Here is a 21,877-nt window from a genome sequence, read left to right on the forward strand (position 1 = left end):
ATACAACCCTGGGCTGATGCTCTCCTGCCTCCTTCCTTCAGGACACATTTGACAGCAGTTTAGGATGTGAGCTTTCCCACAGGCATATGCCATTTTGTACAGCTCAAAATTTTATTTGTTGTTTTTGTTTACTTATTTATTTTTGAACAGGGTCTCACTAGGTAGCTATGTTTGACCTGGAACTATGTAGATCAGGCTGAGTCTAAACTCACAGAGATCTGTTTGCCTCTGCCTCCTTAGTGCCCCTCTTAGGACACATTTGAAAAGTCACTGTCTCTGTGAGGTCTTCCTTGACCATCTTAAAACTATTCTCAAATATTTTACTTTTGTTTACTATTCTTTTATCATCACTCTCACACACTAAGTTTTACTTACTCATCATCTCTTTCTACTGTAATATAAGCCCTATATCAGCAAAGAATTACCCATGTGTTTACCACAATCCTCAAAACTGAATACAGACTGACAGGGAGTAGGTGCTTGGTAAGTACTTAGCCATAAACTCTAGTATTATGAAATTAGCCAAAAAGGAGAGATGTTATGCTTTATAAAAGAGTTTGGAGATAATTTAGTTGAAATAATCTCATGGCTTTCAAAATTAAACACTATGGCATTTAGCTATCTGAAGCAAAGAAATGAAGAATAAAACTACAGGCAATTGCTTTCATTATATATTATACCTATTAAGTAAGTTCTCTGTTAATAACCACTGAATGTAAATCTTCTCAGGAGAAACTACATTACATATGTTCACAGGCAGCTCCTTGTTATACAATGACTGGAAATTCTCATTAGGTAGAGATTTTACAGATAGAGGACTTAAGTTGTTTATTTCACTTGAAATGATTTCTTCAGGAGAAGGATCCCATACTTCAAGATGCTTTTTACAGTTGTCCTTGAGGGTATATCTGAAAAATAACGGAAGTTGTCAAAAGAACAGTCAGAACTAATACTTGCTCACTTTTAGAGATGGACACATTTCATCTATGGTTTTCCGATTCCTAATTTTGATATCAATAGCAATTACTAAAGTTTATTTTTCTTTAAAAGGGTGCTTAGCCAACACCAAAGCAAGCACACAAAAGAAAAGCTAAACAGAAATGTTCTACTTTTAAAAAGCCTGCCAACCTTACTCATAGCCTCAAGTCTTCCCGTTGATAATCTGTACTCACGGAGAAGCAACCCAGAATGTAACAGCTGTGGCTAGAGAGTAGCAATCAGTAAAAATGGTCAGTTTGTCAACAGGAATGCAATAATCAACATAAATTAAAGTATTTTATGTTAACATTATTTTCTAGCCACAGACAACTAGATGAAGAAAAAAGCTTCTTTCACAATAAGTTGAAATCCAGTTCAAAAATCACTGACAGGTTTTTTTTTTTTTTTTTTTTTTTTTGCTGCTGTGTTTGTTTTTGCTAAGTCTAATGGATAGTTTTCAGTTCTCACATGAACTCAATACTTCCTTTTGAAGTATTATCTGCTTCCAGCTTTACTTGCCTCAGGCTCATGGTCTTGGCCCTACCCCACACATACACAGGGTTTCACCTTCAACAGGGGCTAATGAGATAGCTTCATCTTTTTTTTGTTTTGTTTATAATTTATATGTTGCTGACCCCATTTAAGCCAGCCATCACATCTCCTCTGAGTATGATTTATGGATTTATTTTCTTCATGTACTTGCTAGTATCATGTTTTGATCACTGTAGCTTTGTACTAAGATTTGAAATTGGGATGTACATGTCCATTAGGTTCTTCAGGACTGTTCTGGTTACTTACTGCTTTGAATTTTCATATGGAAGTTAGCATGGATTTTTCTATTTCTGCAAAACTGTACTAGGATTTGGAAAGAGATCATTACTATATTGCTCACTTAGGATGGTAGCATCAAAATGTCCTAATCCATAAACATGGGATGAATTTCCATTTATTTATGTCTTCCAGAGTATCTTCCAGAAGAAAAGTTTTCTAATTTTTACTGTATACATTTTTTCTCTCTCTGGTTAATTATTTTACATGCCTAAGTGTTTTCCTGCTAGTATGTCTGTGAACCATGTGCATGCAGTTCCTGCAGAGGCCAAAATAGGGTGATGGATCCCTTGAGACTGAAGTTACAGATGATTGTGAGCACCATGTGGGTGCTGAGAATTGAACCTGGCTCTCTGGAAGAGCTACTGGGAGAAACTGCTCAGGAGGAAAGACTTGTTTCTGGAGTTTTAACCAAAGGCTGGTGGGACTCTGGTCTGGCCTGAGATGAGGCACAGGATCACGAAGGAAGGACTGTGTGCCGTTCTATCACAATTTTACAGTTCTGTAACAATTTTAAGTATTTCTTGTCCAAGTTGGATGCTTCTCTTTTTCTGGTTTTAATGCTTTGTCATGACTCCAGTATTCTGCTGAATAGAAATGCTGAAGTTGCCTTAGGTTTTTTACTCCTGATCCTAGAGGAAAGGATTTTGCCACAGTGTATGGCAGTTTCCTTTTACCCCTAAACTTTGTTATCTAGGTTCACCATAGATACTGGCTTGTTGTTATGTTTTACACTGTGTGTGTGTGTGTACACACACGCATACACCTGTGCGTGTGCACGACTGTGTGTGTGCGCGCGCATGCACGTGTGCCTTGGGTAGCACTGAAAGATGTCTCATAAAAAATGCATGGCTGCAGAGGAATGACACCTGTATTTGATCTCTGGCCTCCATGTGCACACATGCATGCACACCTGAATACATGTCTTTCACAGAACACCTGTATGTAGCCTTCAAAAAAGCCAGCATTTGAACACCTATTAGCATAAGCCAGAGAGATAATAACCTCCAGCCAAGACCTGCAGTGATTCCTACTAACAATAATGGCCTATGATTATGTTCCGCCCTTTCACTGTTAAGTCACACCTGTGGAAGGGAAAGAAATGAAAGTAGACTCCTGGGAGTCTATGGGGGTAACCCTACTTGAGACTCCTAGTAGTGGGGCATATGTTGCACCCCCTGTGGCTAGGTTGGACTTCCAGTGGAGGGAGAGGGATACGAGACCACCCATAATACCTTCGATGCAAATTTGTCTCACCTATAGTGAGTGCAATGATAAGGATGGAACAGAGATTGAGGGAATGGCAAGCCAATGACTGGCCCAACTTGAGCCCCACCCCATGGAGAGAGCCAACCCCTGTCACTACTAATGGTACTCTGCTATGCTTGTAGGCAGGATCCTAGAATAACTGTCTTCTGAAAGGCTTCATGCAGCAGCTGATGGAAAAAGATGTAGAGACCCACAGCCAAAGAACAGGCAGAGCTCGGGGAGTTCTGTGGAAAGAGTAGGAGGAAAGATTGAGGGAGCCAGAGGGGTCAAGGACATTAAACTAACCTGGGTCCATGGTCTCACAGAGACTGAACCACCAACCAAAGAACATGCATGGGCTGGACCTAGATCCTCTACACATATGTAGCAGACATTCAGCTTGGTCATCATGTGGGTCCCTAACAAGGGGAATAGGGGCTGTCTCCGACTGTGCTGCCTGCCTCTGGATCCCTTTCCCCCAGCTGGGCTGCCTTGTCTGGCCTTCAGTGGGAGAGAATACACTTAGTCCTGCAACTTGAGGTACCACGGTGGGTTGGTAACCCTTGGGGGGAGGGGGTTCACCTTTTCTGAGGAGGAGGAGGAGAGGGAGGGATGGAGGCATGAGGGTGGGACTGGAAGGAGAGGAGGGAGGGAGCTGGGATCAGGTTGTAATGTGATTAAATAAATAAATAAATGGGGAAAAGTACCCACGAACTAAAGTTAATGCTCAGCTGACTACTCACCCTGCTTCGTAAGATGCTAGGCCTTCTCTGACGAGCTGGTCGTTAATACTAATAGCAGTTGTTCCAGGGGCCCGAGAATCAAAAAGCTCAACCAAAAGCACATTATTTTCCAGAATCTCTGTAAAACCATTAAGACTAGTTTGGAAAAGGAACAACATATGCGACAAATTGTACCAAATCAAAAAATTTGTTTATTAAAAATTGGAAGCAGTTTTTGAGTTTTGCATACATGAGACTTCTGGTTGAACACTGTTCCAGTTTCCCTAGGAATCAGAGCAGTATTCTAAAGCCACAGTGATTGCCAATAATTACTTGATTGTATAGCATATAGAGTATACAAATTTTATTTTAGTGGGGCTGGAGAGATGGTTCAGTGGTTAAGGGCAAGGACTGCTCTTCCAGAGGACCCGAGTTCAAATCCCAGCACCCACATGGCAGCTCAGAACTGTCTGTAACTCTAAGGTCTGACACACTCACATAGACATACTTGCAGGCAAATCACCAATGCACATAAAATAAAGGAAAAAAATTATTATAGGTTATCATGTGCTACTTTTTCTATAATGAACCAAAAGCAGTTTAGAGTTTTTTGATTAATAAAATATAAATTAATATAGTTTCAAATAAAATATAGTTGTATTTTCATATATTGTTTTATGGAATATAAAAGGATAAAAGTGAATGAAAATTTACTTAGGCCAGTGATTATTTGTGATGATTTACAGCTTTTCTAAGGCTAATTTAAAAATGAACAAAAATCTAGCCAGGCGTGGTGGCGCACGCCTTTAATCCCAGCACTCGGGAGGCAGAGGTAGGTGGATCGCTGTGAGTTCGAGGCCAGCCTGGTCTACAAAGTGAGTCCAGGACAGCCAAGGCTACACAGAGAGACCCTGTCTCGAAAAACCAAAAAAAAAAAAAAGAACAAAAATCTAAAAATCTCAAATAGTATTTTCTGCTACTTTATTTAATTATTTATTTGTTTTAATTATTTATTTAGACAAATTATCTAATTTTTCTTTGATAAACCTGCCTTTTTGCGTCTACTCTGTATAGCAAACTGGGAGTTAGTGGTAAAAGTGTTTTCTTAATAGTAGTAAATAGCTAGGAACTTGCTTAATAAGTATTTGAATAAATAACAAAAAGACTTCTTTGGGAAACACCATCTCTAAACTGTTGAGCCCTCAATCCTCAAAAAATACCATCAAATATATATTGAGTCAGTATGATTATACCTTTTGCAAAATTAATAACGGTTGGTAGCTGCTAACCAGAGTAATTCTAAATAAAAAGATAACCAGTTGCCAGCAGCAACACATAATATAATTTAAAAATACATATTAGAAAACTTCTTTCAACAGACTACTAGTCTTGTGTAAATTATGAAGAAACAGAGGGCTAAGCAGTGGTGAACACTGATACTCTGACCTTCCTACTCTCCACAGTTCTAGACTTGTACAAAGTTCTTTAAGTTCAATGTGGCTAACGATCCACAGTTATTCTTTATTGTTGTCCCTGATTTCTTCCTATTAAACTTACATGTTTCCTAGTTTATGAGCTTGGAATCCACACTAATAGAAAGCTGTAATTCCCATCAGTGGTCACCCTAAAGTAAACGAGAATCAGGCAGGGTGGTAAGGGTAGTGGCTGAGGTTGTGCAAGATTCTTTGGCATTCCTTAAATAGAATTATCCTAGTTATTAACTATGGTATAATTAATAGTGGCTGTCACTGATATTAACAAATGATTAAATGTGAAAAAGAGTAATCAAAAATTAAATCCAAGGAGCAAGATGGCTGAGGGGTAAAGGTGCCCACTGCCAAGCCTGGTGACCTGAGTTTGATTCTTGGGACTCACATGGTGGAAGGGGAGAACGGACGCCTGTAAGTTGTCCTCGGACCTCCACATATGTGCTTTATCCTTGTGCTAATGAACACAGGTAATAAAGATAAATACTTGTCTTGCATTTTCCATGGAATAATACTGAAGAAAATTGCTAAAACCAAAAGGTTTTATATCCAAAGGTTAAGTTTAACTTATCCAGGTTAAACTTGTTTCAAGTTAAGAGGAATTTGCTCAAGGACTAGTAGAACTCTGCTGTTCATCTCAGAGAAGCCAGACATAAAAATTCTACAGACCACGGCTGTAATTTCTGTAATTATATTACCCTTCAACTGAATCATTTCTTCTGAAAAATTTCTCATATCAACAAAGTTATCACAGACACTGCATAATTTTTTAAGCAGTTCTTCTCAACTTCTCTTCACTATGTAAACAGAAGAATCCTCTAATGATGGTTGGGTTCATCTAATGGTAATTTAACAGAATTGAAGAGCAACTATAAATCTCTCTAAATTAATATGACCTATATATCTTGGATAAAAATTGCATAAATGTGTGTGTGTGTGTGTGTGTGTGTGTGTGTGTGTGTGTGTGTGTGTGTGTATCCAAGGTTCCCATCTCCTTATTGACAACCTTTAGGGCCAGGTGTGTTTGGAGATTCAGAACTCCTCAAGCTGAGGAACACACACACACTGTATACAATGAATATGAACAATAGAGTTGGGGCAAGTGGTCCACACACATTACTGTCTTCAAATAGAATGTGCACTTACTGTAAAGGAGATAGAGACTATCTAACAAGGCTTCCAGAAAAAGGTACTGCAGTTATAACAGTTCAAATTAGACACAGACATTCGACCTTTCATTTTTCAGAACATGTGTTAGGAACTGTGGGCTAGTGGTCAACCAGGGTTGCAGACCTGAACACTTCCAAAAATGGAATAACATTTCTCAAAATATATGGAGAGACTCTACAACTGAATTCACTTGGGACAAATGAAGAAAAGTAAAACAAGTAATCAATAAAACCTATTTACTAACCATGTTATGCCTCTCTTCACTTGCCTAATATTAAATCTTAGACTCAGTAAATACAGATAAATAAGCTAATTTCTGGCTTCAGGTTTGCAAGGAGCCACAGTGAAGGTAACTTGATGGTTTCATTGTTTTAAGTGAGGCATGGCTATGCTGCTGAGACTGGCCTCAAGTTCCTGGGCTCCAGTGATTCTCAGCCTCCTTAGTAGCAGTGAAAATAGGTTCAAACTATTTTATCTATTGTAAATCTTCAGTGGCATGTTTTTTCTTGCCTGTATGCTTTGACTATAAGGCTTATAGGAAATAAACCACCTCGATCCTATTTCTCAATGACTGTTATTTCTCATTGTTACAATTCAAGGCGCACTTAATTTATTCTAAAATAAGACCTTATATATAATATTAATCTTATTTAAATAATAATAGAGAAAGATAGAAATATCTTACTAATAACAGAACATGTCACGAATTTATCTTGAGTCTTTTCTTCAAATTTTTCTTTAGCCTTTTTGGACCACCGTGTTTTTTTACTTGGTTCAATATATGCCAGTTTACATTTAATTGCCTGTATCAAACAAAGTTCCGCCATTAATAATATAAACTTAATGTCTAGCTATTTTAAACTTATTCAAAGTTTAGAAAGCTAATGTTTACATAGCTTGGTGGATACAGCACTGGAAAGCTTGAGGTCCTAGGTTCTAACTCTAAGAGTTTAAAAGGAACAAACAAACAAAGCCCCAAACAAAATCAAGTAAAACTCTCAAAATAAAAAAACTATTTCAAACTATTTAGAAATCATCAAAGGCATGAAATACCTATAACTTCATAATAAATAAATTTATAACATAACATCATGAATAAAAATAATCATTTTATAAATAATAACATTATAAATAAAAAATTATTTGGTTGAATGAAATCACTGCAATTCATATATAAGAATAATAAACATTCATTTAAAAGTTAAGACATTTATGATATAAAAGAGAGACATACAGACATATAGGACAACATATATTCATTCTTTAACTGCTAAAAATGTGAAAGATGGCCAGGCATGGTAGTTCCTGTCTGTAATCCTAGAACCTGGGGGCCAGAGGCAGGCCAATCTCTTATGAGTTTGAGGCCAGCCTGGTCTACATGGAGAGTCCAGGCCAACCAGAGCTACAAAGTAGGACAATAAAACTCTGTCTCAAAAGAAGACACTGTGAAAGATGTATCCTGCAAGAACATATATTAAAAACACTGAATATTTTTTGTTTTGGCTTTTGAGACATGGTTTTACCATATAACTGGCTGACAAAGGAACTTGGTATATAAACCAAGCTGGTCTTGAGCTCATAGAGATCTGTCTGTCTCAGCCTCCTGGATGCTGAGATTAAAGGTATGTATCACCACACCTGTTAAAACGTTGAATATACACATATATTTGTGTGAGTATTTTTCCTGAATGTTTGCTCATCACATACATTCCTGTATCTCTGATGCCCACAGAGTTTCAAATGGCTGTGAGCGTCCATGTGGGTGATAGGAGTCAAACCTGGGTCCCTGGAAGAGCAGCCAGTGCTCTTAACCATGAAGCCATCACTCCAGCTCCACTGAATATTTTTGCTCATCTGCATTTTCTAGTTTCTTTTTATGATACTTCTTAGTTCTTATTAAAAAAAAAAAAAGCCAGCATATGCTGGCAAGATGGCTTCACAGGTAAAGATGTATGCTTGCACATCAGAAAACCTAAGTCCCATGCCTGGGGCCGACATAACAGGAGAGAATCAATTTCCACAATTTGTCCCTTTGATAACACGAGTGCTGTGACATGTCTGTGTATGTGCGTACACACATGCAAAATAAAAATAAATTAATATATAACACATTTAAAGAGAATAAAGTGATATAAATACTTTAAAAGAGATCTTAGTAAAAATTTAAATAACAAGAGAATATAAACCAGAAGCAGCTCTCTTATCCTACTACCCAGAGATCACTAAAATTAAGTATTTTACATATTCTCCCACACTTCTTTTTCTACTGTAAACCTTCGATTACACAGAAACTAAACAACAGCCATATTACTTCTGAGATAAGCTTTATCACTCAATGTACCATAAAACTGAAACTCTAGTACATGACCTGGTAGCTCATAATGATGAATGAAGAGCTCCACAGCAGTAAGTACTTAAGACCAAATACATACATATTATATGTTTATACTTATTTGGCAACACTTATCAAATTTTATTACTACAGAGCTTGGGACTGAATCCAGAGTCTTGTAAATGCTAGCCAAGTGTTCTACCTTCTAGCTCCCTGCAGTGTTTCTTAAAGAGAATTGTATGTATAAAGCAGCACTTTATTTACAGGTTGTTCTATCAGACACTGCTTATAAACAAAAATAGTCATAGACACAACAGTCCTGTGTAAAAGAACCTCTATTTCATACTAGCCTGCTATCCTAGTTGTGGTGTTCCTAACAGGCAAATTACCTTCTCTGGGGGTTCCAGAAACTCATCCTTTATTTTCCGCATGTCTTTTAGTGTTATTTTTGCAGTATTACCAAAGTCCACATATTTAACTTCTACTTCCCGATGTCCAGGCAAACCTTTAAGGGTTATGAAATTAAAAAACACAAACTTAACAGGCCTTTCTGTTAGTCTGGTCTATACGTTAAAGAAACTTTTGGTAAGTTCAATTATGCAGAAACTTGTATAAGGATAACCTGACTTATAAAATCACCCCAAAGTCGAGACTTTGTACTTCTTTAGTATACATACAGGGCTAGGAAACTTCTATCATTTCGAAACTGAAAGACAGCTGCAGTAATATGTTACTACAACACAGGAAGAAAGCCAGCATCACTGGCTGTTTGGAAGACACAAGCAGGTGGCACAGCACTGGTTAGTTAGTCCCAGGTAATAAGCACCCATGATGGCTGATTTGGTGCCTGCTATCAGCTGTTAGGCAAGAATGTGGAGAAATCTCCCAGTTTCCTTTATGCATCCCTAGGCTAGAAGTCTCAATTCAAGTATAATTGAGATGTAGTTTTAAACTGTAGAAAAATACAGTGTGAAATTTAACCGACAGCCTTTCCTTTACTGAAACTATCAGTCACATATGAGAAGAGCGCCAGTAGGCTGGGAAGTCTCATATTTACCTCTTATTTATTCTTTCCTTTTTCTGAGGAAAGCAATGTAGCAGGGAACCACCAAAACAAAGGAGGAAACTGAAGTGGTGAACACAGGAGCCAGAAAACAGGGGCTCTAGGACAGGAGAACAATGAAGTGTATTGCCAGGCCAAAAGAAGTTCCAGAACAGCAAATGTGTGGCAGTCCTACAGACCATCACCACACCATGCCTATCTCTCAGACTTCTCTGACTTTCTATTGTTTACAAGCAACTCAGTCTGTGATGTTTAGTTATAGCAACACAGACACTCAAAAGAACTGTATCTGAAAAAGGTTTAGGTAGTTTAAGACACGAACCACTAATTAAATTAAAACCAATGATGACTGAGGATAGAAAACTTAACTTGGAAGATTATTGATTTTGATATAAGATTTGAAATGTTCTGTTTTAGTAGTAGCTAGTTAGGTTCTTAGATTAATGGGGAAAACATGTTAAACAGTGCCAACCTAAACTTAATCCTTTTAATAAAAAGTACATACCTACAAACACTGAAATCAAACAGGTCCTATTCCATTTTCTCTTGCTAGAAAAACATCTGACACTGTAACCTATTCAAAAATTGGTCTGTGTAGCTGTAGCTCACTGTTCTAGAGGAGACTCCAGCTCACAAGTGTTGGGATTACAGACTTTGTAGTGCCATGCCCAATTCTAATTTTATTATTTTGTGAATTAAATTTAATTATTTGACTTAAAGAGAATGTAGAAAATGCACACAGTGGTAAAAAAAAATTCAACACCATGGCACATGGGTACATATCTGCTTGCTTCTGTTAATGACTTTTAGCTCATGATGGAAGAGGAAGGGCAAGTGGGTGCATGCTACAGAAGCGGCAGCCTGGTTTTGAAACCACCCTGGTAATTAATTCAGAGCAGGTCGTCACTCTTCCAAGACAAACTCTGCTCTCATCACCCCAAAGCCTTCCACTAGGCTCTACCTTCCAATACTGCAACACTGCAAGTCTTGACATGAGTTTTCTGAGGTAAACAAACCAAAACAAACAAGAAACAAGAACATAAAATACTGCCTATGGTATGTCTAATTTCTAAAACCCAATGGCTTCACTGTTTATATGTATTTTTATGATATTAGAAATTGAATCAAAACCCTGACGCATGCTAAGCCAATGCTCTGTTGTTTAGCTACATCCACAGGCCATTGTGTCATTTCATTCTGAGGCAGGGTTTTTGATCAGTGGCTCAGACCCTGGACTTTCCGCCCTTCTGCCTCACCTTCTACAGCAGTTGGGACAAGAAGCAGGGCACAAAATTGGCTTTACTTTTATTTTTATCACTTCATTTTGTAATGCTTCTGTTGTTGTTTCTGAGACATGCTATATATTCTAGTAGTTCAGGCTAGCCTTGAATTTGCTATGTAGCTTAGTATGATTTTGAAATTACTCTCCTGCTTCTGCCTCCTAAGTGCTGGGATTATAGGTTTAATGCTGCAATTCTATCATGCCTGGTTCTAATTCTATTATTTGTGAATTAAGTTCAGTTACTTAAGAAGAATGTAGAAGATGTACAGAAAGACAGGAAAAATTAAATAATAAGGCAATTCCCCAGGAAAGAGGAATATAGTAATTTAGAAAGGAAGCTAAGAAATCTGCACCTTAACAAAAATAGCAGGAAAGAGAGATGAAGGAAGAGGCAGCCAACTTTCAAAGAATGGATTTTTGCTGCTCTGCACCATTGACTGATTTTCTAGCCAGATTCCTAATAGTTAATTCCTAATAAAGCAAGTCAGATTCTAGTAGCCAGAGATTGGCATCCTAATGTTACAACTGCCTTTTAAAGACCCATGACAGAGCACATGGTAAGAGCAGATAATACAACCTCCATGATTTACTTTCTAACAGTTCAGATGATCCTAGCTTTGACATACAACATTTCCCTGTGGAAACAATATACACTTTCCTACCGATCACTTTGGCACGATACCAGATTCCATCTTCAAATTTAGCTACACAAGCTTGATCCTGAACAGGACAAAGGATTTCCAGACTTTCCCCATCATCACCTTTATAGAATTCCTCAATTGTCTTTAGAAGAGACATAAAGTCCAGGTTCTCCATCTGAGGAATAAAACATAGAAAACAGAAGCTCAAATGTTAAATTTACTGTATATACTGCTCAGAAATTCATAAACATTAAAAAACTGACAGGAGATAGAGATTGACCTATCAAGTATTATATAATTTGAGACTATTTCAGAATCAGTATAAAATTAGTATACATAGATGTAACAAAACTAAAATCCCATTAAGCAAGGTAAGTTACTGTATATTCCTCTAGATTACATCTATGTACACACACAGATACTCTAAACTTTTGTTTTTAGCAAAACTAAGTCATACTGTACATAAAATTTAAAGATTTATTTTTATTTTATGTGTATGGGTGTTTTGCTGTTATGTACGTCTATGCACCATGAGCATGCATGATACCCATGGAGGCCAGGAGAGGACATTAGATTCTTCTGGAATTGGTGTTACAGATGGTTGTGAGCAACCATGTGGATGCTGAAAAATGAATCTAGGTCTGCTGGAGAAGCAACCAGTGCTCTTAACCACTGGGCAATCTTTCTATCCTTCTGTATGTACAATTTAGTGACCAGCATTTCCACATCAACTCTCATTTTGTTTCAGCAAATGTTCCTACTGATATTTCTAAGCTATATTAGTTTTATCTAAATAATCTGAATGATTATGCAATCCAAGATTATATAATTTTCTGGTTGTTATTTATGGAACCCATAAGCCAACCCTATAAGCTGGCACAGCCCTCTTTTAAAAATAACTGTTTTTTAGGAAGGGGCTGTAGAGATGGCTCAGTAGGTAAGAGGGCATGTGGCTTTTGTAGAGGCCCCAAGTTCTGTTCCAGCAATCATGTCAAGTGGCTCACAAACACCTGAAATTCCGGATCCAAGAGGAGCTACAGTCTCTGGCCTCTCCTATCACCTACAAGCAAACCCCATATATAAAATTAAAATAATGAAAATTAATTTTAAAAAATAACCTCTTTTGGATGAACACTCCTTCACTGCTGGTGGGAATGCAGACTAGTGCAGTCACTTTGGAAATCTGTCTGGCACTAACTCAGAATACTGGGAATAGGGCTTCCTCAAGACCCAGCTATTCCACTCCTTGGAATATACCCAGAAGATGCTCCAGCACACAACAAGAAAATTTGTTCAACCATGTTCATAGCAGCCTTATTCATAACAGCCAGAACCTGGAAACAGCCTAAGTGTCCCTCAGTAGAAGAATGGATAAAGAAACTGTGGTACAATTACACTATGGAATACTACTCAGCTATTAAAAACCAGAAATTTGTGAAATTTATGGACAAATGGGTTGAACTAGAATGATCGTGAGTGAGCTAACCCTGAAGCAGAGACTCAAATGCTATATACTCACTTATAACTGGACACTAGCCCAAGGGGCATGTCTCATCAAAGTCTTCACATACCAGGAAAGTGGGATAGAGGTGAGGACATCCTATTGGGACTCTAGGTGGGAGAATGGGGAAATAGATGGATCCAAAGGGTTCTAGAAACCTACAAGAACACTATGATGGGCAGATCTGGGCCCAGGGGTTCTGCTCGATCTATGGCACTAACCAAGGACAATATGTGCAGTTATCATCAAACCCCTACCCAGATCTAGCCAAGGGACAGGACATTCTCCACAGTTAAGTAGAGACTGGGGACTGACTTTCACACGAACTCTGGTGCCCCATATTTGGCCATGTCCCGTTGATGGGGAGGCCTGGCACTTGGGGGAAGGATAGCAGACTACCAAGAAGAGACTTGATACCCTAGCATAGTATTCAGAGGGAGGAGATCCCCCTCAGTCACAGTCATAGGGAAGGGGAATGGGGTGAAAGTGGGAGGGAGGGATGGAGGAATGGGAGGATGCATGGGATGGGACAGCAATTGAGATGTAATATGAATGATTTTATTTTTCAATAAAAAATAAAAGAAAAAGAAAAAAATAACCTGTTTTGCGCCAGTGAGATGGATTGGCGAGCAAAGGGGCTTGCTGCCAAGCCTGGTCATCTAAGTTTTCTGGGACCCACATGGAGGAAGGAGAGGACCAATTCTGGCAACTTGTCCTCTGACTTCCACATTTGTACCATTAAAAAGACACAAAACCTCTTTTTCTGCAGAACTCCCCACCTTTTGGGTTTATGTTACACCATTAATTTTAAAAATCACATTTATTTGCATTTATCTGTGTGTATGTGCACCTGTCACACCATCCCTGTGGAGGTGGGGCAAATTGCAGAAGCCAATTCTCCCCTTCTACCATATGGTCCCCTGAATCAATCACAGGTTGTTAGGCTTAGCAGCAAGTTTTTTCCTCAACAAGCCATCTTGCCAGAACTCTTATGCTATTATCTATTATTTACTCTACCCTTGAGTAGTGTATACTTGCTATATTTCTCCCAAAGTGACTATTACATCCAAAGGTTTGATAGCTCTCAGGCAACCCCCTTTTTTTATTTATTAATTTATTCTTGTTACATCTCAATGGTTATCCCATCCCTTGTATCCTCCCATTCTTCGGGCAAACCTTTTTTGCTTAACTTTTTCTGGTGACTTTGAATACTCATGCTATTAACACATTCAAGATATAATACTGACAACTTACTATTAGTATGCTAAAATTCATGTGGTAATGTGACCATAATTCCGACTTCTCATCAAACAATATTATTTTTTTTGTGCTCACTAATTAATCTGATAGCTTTGATGTCACAAATGCCCACTTCGTTACCATTTACCTAGCAGTTTAAAAATAAATTGTAATTATTTTTTAAAATGTATTTTTATTTATTATAATTTATTCACATTATATCCCGATTGTTATCCCCTCACTCTTCCCATTTCTACCTTCCTTCCCTCTTTGGTCCTATTTGCCTCCCCCAGACCTCTGACGGGGGGGGGGGGGAACGACGACGGAACCTTCCCCCCACCATCTGATCACAGTTTGTCAGGTCTCATCAGGAGAGCCTGTGTCCACTACCTCTGTTTGTGTGCAAGGCTGCCCAAAGGGGCAGTGATCAAATCGAAGTCACCAGAGTTCATGTTAGCAGTCACTACTCTCCTCCTCCCTTCTCCCAAGTGGAGAATGAGCTGTCCATTGGCTACGTCTAAACAGGGGTCTAGTTACACTGCATGCATTGTCCTTGGTTGGTGTATCAGTTTGTACAGGCCCCACCCCCAGTCCAGATCTGCAGGCCTTGATGGTCTCCCTGAGGCGCTCCTGACCCTCCCAGGCCCTTACACTCCCCACCCCTACTCTTTCATAGAACTCTCAGTGCTCTGCCCAGAGTCCAGCACCAAGTTCCAGTATCTGTCCCGAACCCCCGCTGGGTGGAGTCTCTCAGAGGACACCTATGTTGGGCTAATGTTCACTAATGAGTGAGTATATTCCATGTGTGTCTTTCTAGGTCTGGGTTACCTCACTCAGGGTGTCTGTTTCTAGTTCCATCCATTTGCCTGCAAATGTCAAGATTTGCTTGTTTTTAAAAAGCGGAATAGGATTCCACTGTGTAAATGTACCAGTTTCTTTATCCATTCTTCAGTTGAAGGACATCTAGGTTGTTTCCAGATTCTGGCCATTACGAATAAAGGTGCTATGAACACAGTTGAGTAAATGTCATTGTTGTATGGTGGGGTATATGCCCAGGAGTGCTATAGCTGGGACTTAAGGTAGCACTATTCCTAATTTTCTGACAAAGTGCCAGGTTGATTTCTAGAGTGGTTGTACACGTTTGGACAATTCTCTCTTAAATCAAAATGCAATAGGATTGGTGCATACCTGCAATCCCAGCAACTCAAGAGGCAGAGGCAGATGGACCTCTATGAGTTTGAGGCTAGCCTGGTCTGCATCCTGAGTTCCAGGACAGCCAAGGACAAATAGCAAGATCTTGCCTCAAAGAAACAAACACACTTTCTTAGTGCTAATAACTGTCATTTGGAGAACTAGTCAAATACCTTTGATTAGGGGAAAGGGAAATATATGCCTTTTAGAAACAACGCTTTCAGACCATACCAAATAGCCTAGTTTAATAAAGAAATCTATTTTATTAGAGAATAGAGTAAATTCACAAATCCCTTTTTGAGACAGGGTCTTACTATAGTCCTAACCAACTCCAAGAAGGGTTCTTCTGCATGGAATTGAGGTTTGTTCTCATAGGGGAGTATTTTCACCTCAAGTGGCATAATGTCACTCAAACTATATATACATACGTGTTCATATTAAATAACAAAATAATTATGGTTTTCCAAACAACCTCTCAATTGACAATATGCCTACAACACAATCTCTCTATCTAGGGCACAGGAAATATTATGGAAGAGGCGGGCAGGAAGATTCTAAGAGCCAGAAGACTAGGATATCGGCTATGAGATAGTGTCTTCTATATGAGGGGGAGCTATACTCATAAAATCTCACACACATTAAAACCACCAAGGGAACTTGGCAGGCTGCATTCGTATGTGTAACAACAATTACAGAAGAAGAGTTCAAGAATTTGAGAGGGAATGGTCTGAGTGTGAGTGGGGAGAGAGAGTAGAAGAAATGATGTAATTTTAATTAAAGATGTTAAAATGATAAACATTATGCATATTTACCAAAATAAAAAGACATTGGAAGAAAAAGTCCATGTCCTAATTTGTTACAAGGTTAGAAGCTTCTAGTAACCATCCAGGCAGCCAGGAAGTATGGTGCTACCCTGGAGATGGCAGGCTCTGCAGCAACATGGCTTAGGTCAAACCTGAATGTGCACATTCAGAGGAGAGTGGTTAGTGACAAGAAGCTTTATCCCTGTGGTCAGACTCCACATCTGACAGAGCAGTAGCATCTTTATCACAGCATTTATGTGTGTTTAAGTGTTTTGCCTGCATGCATGCTTGTGCACCACTTGCATGTTTAATATCACTGGATGCCAGAAGAGGGCACTGGATCCCATGGAACTGGAATCACAGAGCTGTGCCAGGCAGGTGTGGGAGCCTGGCAGAAGCACCAGTGCTCTTCAGTGCTGAGCCATTCACTCTTCAGTCCCTATCACAGTATTTCTGTGATATTAGTGACCACTTCACAGAAACATGTAAGGGTTTTACATAAGCTAATTCATATAAAGCAATGAGCTTGCTGTTTTACTAGATGTCTAAACTAATTTATAACACCCCTCCCCCAAGCTTAATCTTAGACGCCTTTAACCTACTTTTAAGTTAGTAATAACAGCTCTTAGATATTCGTGGTTGGAATATCTAGGAGCTTTCCTGGTCTCCCGTCTAAAAGGAAGTAAAAAACACTCATATGTAAGTACCACTTGTACTTTTCTACCATTGTTTGACTAACTTGTAGGAGGAAGAGATTTTTATTTATATTTATTTATTTATTTATTTTTTGAGAAAGAGATTTTTAATTTGCCATAAATCCGGTGGACTTCCTGTTTAAAGTGGCAGCTCCTAAGAAATTTAAATGTACAGAAGACTTGTTTTGATTAATTTTTATTCATCCCTGTTAAACATTTCTATTTAAAAATTTAAAAAAATATACTTACCAACTGAAGATAAAAATCAGTAGGATTATTTATATGGCAAACCATGACTGAAACTTCTGTCATCTCTTCAGGCAAAATGGGTGGACAATAGCATAAAGTTATGTTCTTTTCACTGTGGCTTCTTGGCAAATGTGACCTAAATCTAATTAAAAACAAAATAAACAAAGCCATTCTTATAAAGGTTTTGGTAGGTATTAGAAGGGATAAAGGGTATAGAAGGGAAGTAGATGCGTAAGAAACCCCAGAAAAATATAAGTATAACATAGGCTACCTATTTCTGATCTTCCTGCCTTTTCCTCCTGAGTACTAGGGTTACAGAAATGTGCCACTGTGCCTGGCGCATATGGTGCCGGGTTTAATCCGTGCTCTGTGCATATAGGCAGACACTCTAACAAGTGAGCTGTAGCTCTAGGCCCAAGTTGATTATTTTAAAACCTCTTCATTCCCCATTTATAGCTATAATCTTTTTTAAAAGATTTACTTTTATTTTATGCTTATATGTATTTTGCTTGTCTATCTTTCTGTCTGTCTGTCTGTGTGCCATGTGTGTTTGTTGCCTGAGGAGGGTGGAAAGTAGCACTGGAACTGGAATTGCAGACAACTGTGAGCTGCAAAGATGGTGTTGGAAACCAAACTTGTGTATTCTACAAGATCAGCTAGTGCTCTAACTGCTGAGCCATCTTTCCAGCCCACATAGCCTCTATCTTGAAGAATATTTAAATTCTAACAAGTTACTTACCTTGCTAGTTCCATAAAAACCAATGCATCTCTGAGAGACACAGGCATATCACTGCTGATTTTATTTGTTGGTGGTTTCTGCAGATCTACAATAAGGACATCTTCTTCTTCTCCAAAAACTTTCATTAAGACAGCTTTTTTATTTACCATTTTCAAAAATTCCACTTTTGCCTCCTTTTCCCAGCCTTCACTCTATGGGTAAAATAAAGTTGCAAAGTTGTTAGTAATTACAATTAACGCTTATGTTACAGTGTTGGATGTTGCTTTGTACCAGCCAGCCTGCAACTTTAAGTTAAGGCACTGAAGCAATCATATGCATTTAGGAAACATCTGAGGCCATAAACTGAGATCCGCCTATATATGTACAATGTAGACATACTTTCATCTATAGATACAATCTTAAGATACATATAAGTTTATAAGTAACTTTAGGATAGTATGAAAATTGGGTGCTGGAGACATGGCTCAGTGGTTTGGAGCACCTGCTGCTCTCGTGACTGGTAAGATCGCCAGCCCACATGGTGGTCTGTAACCACATGGTGGTCTGTAACCACGTGGTGGTCTGTAACCACGTGGAATTCTAGTTCCAGGGGATTCTGGCACCTTCACAGGAGCCAGGCACATACTTATATACATGGATGCGAAGCATTCATATACATATATGAATAAATACATCTAAAGTATTAATAAAAATTATAATGCCTTTAAAAGTATGTTACATATGAATTTTCCACTTGAATTATAAAACTTCAAAAGGTAATTCTGAATGTATACTTTAAGACCATAGTACTGTAACAGTATAACAGAGACTAAATAGTGGGCACCAAAGCAATAAAATTTGGTTCCAGGGATGTAGCTCAGGTGGCAATGTACTTGCCTAGTACAAACCCAGTGCCATATTATCTAGAAGAGAGGAGCTGCTAAGTGTTGTGAGTACAGAGAACAAAGGCACAGACTTCTGCCTTCATAGACCTCATAACAGAACAACTGTTGCACTTTTAGATATAATTCCAGTCTCCTAGGATTTCTTGGGGAAAAGATTCACAAATAATTCCTAACAGAAAGCTACATGAGTCATGAATGAAATACAGAGAAAGAGGAGGAAATGTATAGAAACAGGCAGCATCCCATTTTCTAACTGATTCCTTTCTACAAAATGACTCTAAAACTTGGTGTTTTACTTGAATATTTCATTATGTTAATATAAACTTTCTTTTTTTAAATTTAAGTAATTCATTCAGATTACATCTCAATTGTTATTCCCTCACTTGTAACTTCTCGTTCCTCCCTCCCTCCCTCTTTCACCCTCTTCTCCCTCCCCTAGGCCTGTGACAGAAGGAGACCTCCTCCCCCACCATATGATCACAGCCTAACAAGTCTCATCTGGGTAGCCTGCTTCCCCTTCCTCTGAGTTCCACTAGGCCTCCCCACCAAGGGGAAGTGGTCAAAAAGAGGGCAGCAGAGTTCATGTCAGTCAGTCCCTGCTCTCCAGACAAGTGTGGAGAATGTGCTGTCCATTGACTACATCTGAATAAGGGCTGTAGGTTTACTGCATGCATTGTTTTTGTTTGGTACAGTAGTTTGAGCAGACCCCAAATATAAACTTTCTTGAACTCAAATTTTCATTAAAATATTTTCAGTTATGAAAGCTGAGGCTTATGGTACCTTTTACTAGCACTAATAGTTCATAAGCAGAATGTGTTTGTCAAGATTAACTGGTTCTTTCAGATCAGCTTAGTAATTTCACTGGCAACATAACCAAAACTCCAGTAGTCTTTGAGGAAGAATCACTTCCCAATCTCACTTATCTCACTTACTGAATGGTATGGAACGATGTCTTTCAAGGAGCACAGGTGTGCTAAGTGTGGGATGTCTTTCAACAGTTCTTCACTATAGGATTCAGACTTCCTTAGAAGCAGACAGAAGTCACTTAGTGTAACATGCTGCTCACCAACACGCTCTGGTTCCATATGTGTGTCACCAGCTCTAGGAAAAAGTAATATTGAGAATAATGCTTCCCTGGGTATGGCTGTGCATGCCTTTAATCCCGCACACAGGAGGCAGAGGCAGAGACAGATGGATCTCTGCTGGTTTGAGGCCAACCTGGTCTATTAGTGAGTTCCAGGCCAGCCAGGGTTTCATAGCTAAAACCCTATCTCAAGAAAGATAAAGAAAAATTTCAATCTTTGAATTCCTTTTATTCTTTACAAGGTATATACTTCTAAGGATAATTACCTCAAGTTAAATCTTGTAGAAATTTATATTCTAAATTAATACTTTATTAATAATTTTATTATTAACTATTATTAAGCAGATATAGCTTTACTACATAGTACTAAATCTTCTCTATCTTTATTTTAACTTTCACAAACTCATTCAGCTTAAACTTAAAGAGCATAATTAATATATTTATATTTATAAAGCTGTGACCATTAAATGAAGTAACCATGCTAAAGACAATAGGGCTGTCACTACAAAATCATTTCAATTTCTTTTTCTAAGACCTAGAAACAAAGTTTTTAATACATATGGTGAGTCAGACAGCATGATATTTAAACGTCCTTTCATGAATTTATAGCAGTAAGATTAAAAATAATTCACCCAATCATATGTAGCTAACTATTAATACTTTATTTAAAAGCATCAGCTACATTATCCTCAGGCCTGAAACAACATAAGATGTATATCTGGAGCACATAAAAAATCTCTTTTCCAAGTTCCTCTTCTACTAATACCAATAAAGGAGAACATTTAGTTACTTTGTAAGGCAAATATACAACAAGATAGTAGAGCAGAGGCCTTGGACGTGAACTACGACAATTCTTTAGTTATTACTAACTTTCTTCCATCCTCTTTCCCATAAATGTTTCTAAGCAGGCTAAGAACACACACTAATCACAAAGAGTCATACCCTGTGATGATCAGGACTTCAGAATTTCCAAAATCTACCATGAATATCTGTATTTGTGAAATTTCACAGGCTGGGAATTTGGTAGGACTACATGGTTTTCTGGTATTTTTAGTTTTTGTTGGAATTATTTTAGTGATAATTCCTCGACACCACATTCTATTCACTATACTGTTGACAAATATTCTTGAACCTACATAATGAGGGAGACAAATCATTAGCATTTATGAGTAAGGACATCAAATAAAGCTCTACCTTATAAATATGTATCTTAGTTTCTAACTAAGAAATCACAGTTCATTGATTTATTAATTACATAGTACTGTCAAGTGCTATAAGACTAAAAGGCAACATATTGTGGCAGTTTCTTTACTACAGAAACTTATAAGCTAATTGGGAGGCTAAAACCACATAAAGTACACCACACTATGAAACTCTAACTGTCCTGGAACTAACTATGTAAACTGGGCTGGCCCCAAACTCTCAGAGATCTGCTTGCCTATGCCTCCCCAGTGCTGGGACTAAAGGAATGTGCTACAACACCTGCCATTGGAGTTGGTTCCTTCACTGCAGGCAGTTGAGGTGTGGGGCTCAGAATATAGTATGTCAAATATGTTATTTTGACATACGCTAAGCAAAACAAACTGCCAGGACCAAGGCCTCTCTAACCTTCCTTGGGTTTTCCCTTAAGCAAAAACAAGGTCTGCTTACCCAAAGTTCATTTATCTAACAAAACTTCCAAAAGAATAGGATTGTCTTAAACTCCCTAACAGTAATCAGAAATCCAGAAAAGACTAATTAT

At 38.3% G+C, this 21,877-nt stretch overlaps 1 protein-coding gene across 5 annotated transcripts in view; it reads right to left on the bottom strand.

Moving 5' to 3' along the window:
* RNF17 (ring finger protein 17) overlaps window positions 1-21,877 on the bottom strand; it is a 111,643-nt gene that overhangs the window by 36,937 nt on the left and 52,829 nt on the right. For all 5 annotated transcript variants that reach the window (XR_014776390.1, XM_084767242.1, XM_084767241.1 and 2 more), the window contains exons 13-21: window positions 21,079-21,268; window positions 19,985-20,153; window positions 18,169-18,359; window positions 17,430-17,571; window positions 11,773-11,926; window positions 9,155-9,270; window positions 7,119-7,236; window positions 3,798-3,915; window positions 681-908 (exon numbers count right to left, since the gene is read on the bottom strand). Coding sequence is in view for 4 of the 5 variants with exons in the window: in XM_084767242.1 (XP_084623368.1) it covers window positions 681-908; window positions 3,798-3,915; window positions 7,119-7,236; window positions 9,155-9,270; window positions 11,773-11,926; window positions 17,430-17,571; window positions 18,169-18,359; window positions 19,985-20,153; window positions 21,079-21,268 (1,426 nt within the window). In the remaining variant the exon portion in view is untranslated. The remainder of the gene's footprint in view (window positions 1-680; window positions 909-3,797; window positions 3,916-7,118; window positions 7,237-9,154; window positions 9,271-11,772; window positions 11,927-17,429; window positions 17,572-18,168; window positions 18,360-19,984; window positions 20,154-21,078; window positions 21,269-21,877) is intronic.

The sequence above is a fragment of the Acomys minous genome (assembly GCF_964271855.1).
Source record: "Acomys minous genome assembly, chromosome: 18".
Classification (NCBI taxonomy): domain Eukaryota; kingdom Metazoa; phylum Chordata; class Mammalia; order Rodentia; family Muridae; genus Acomys; species Acomys minous.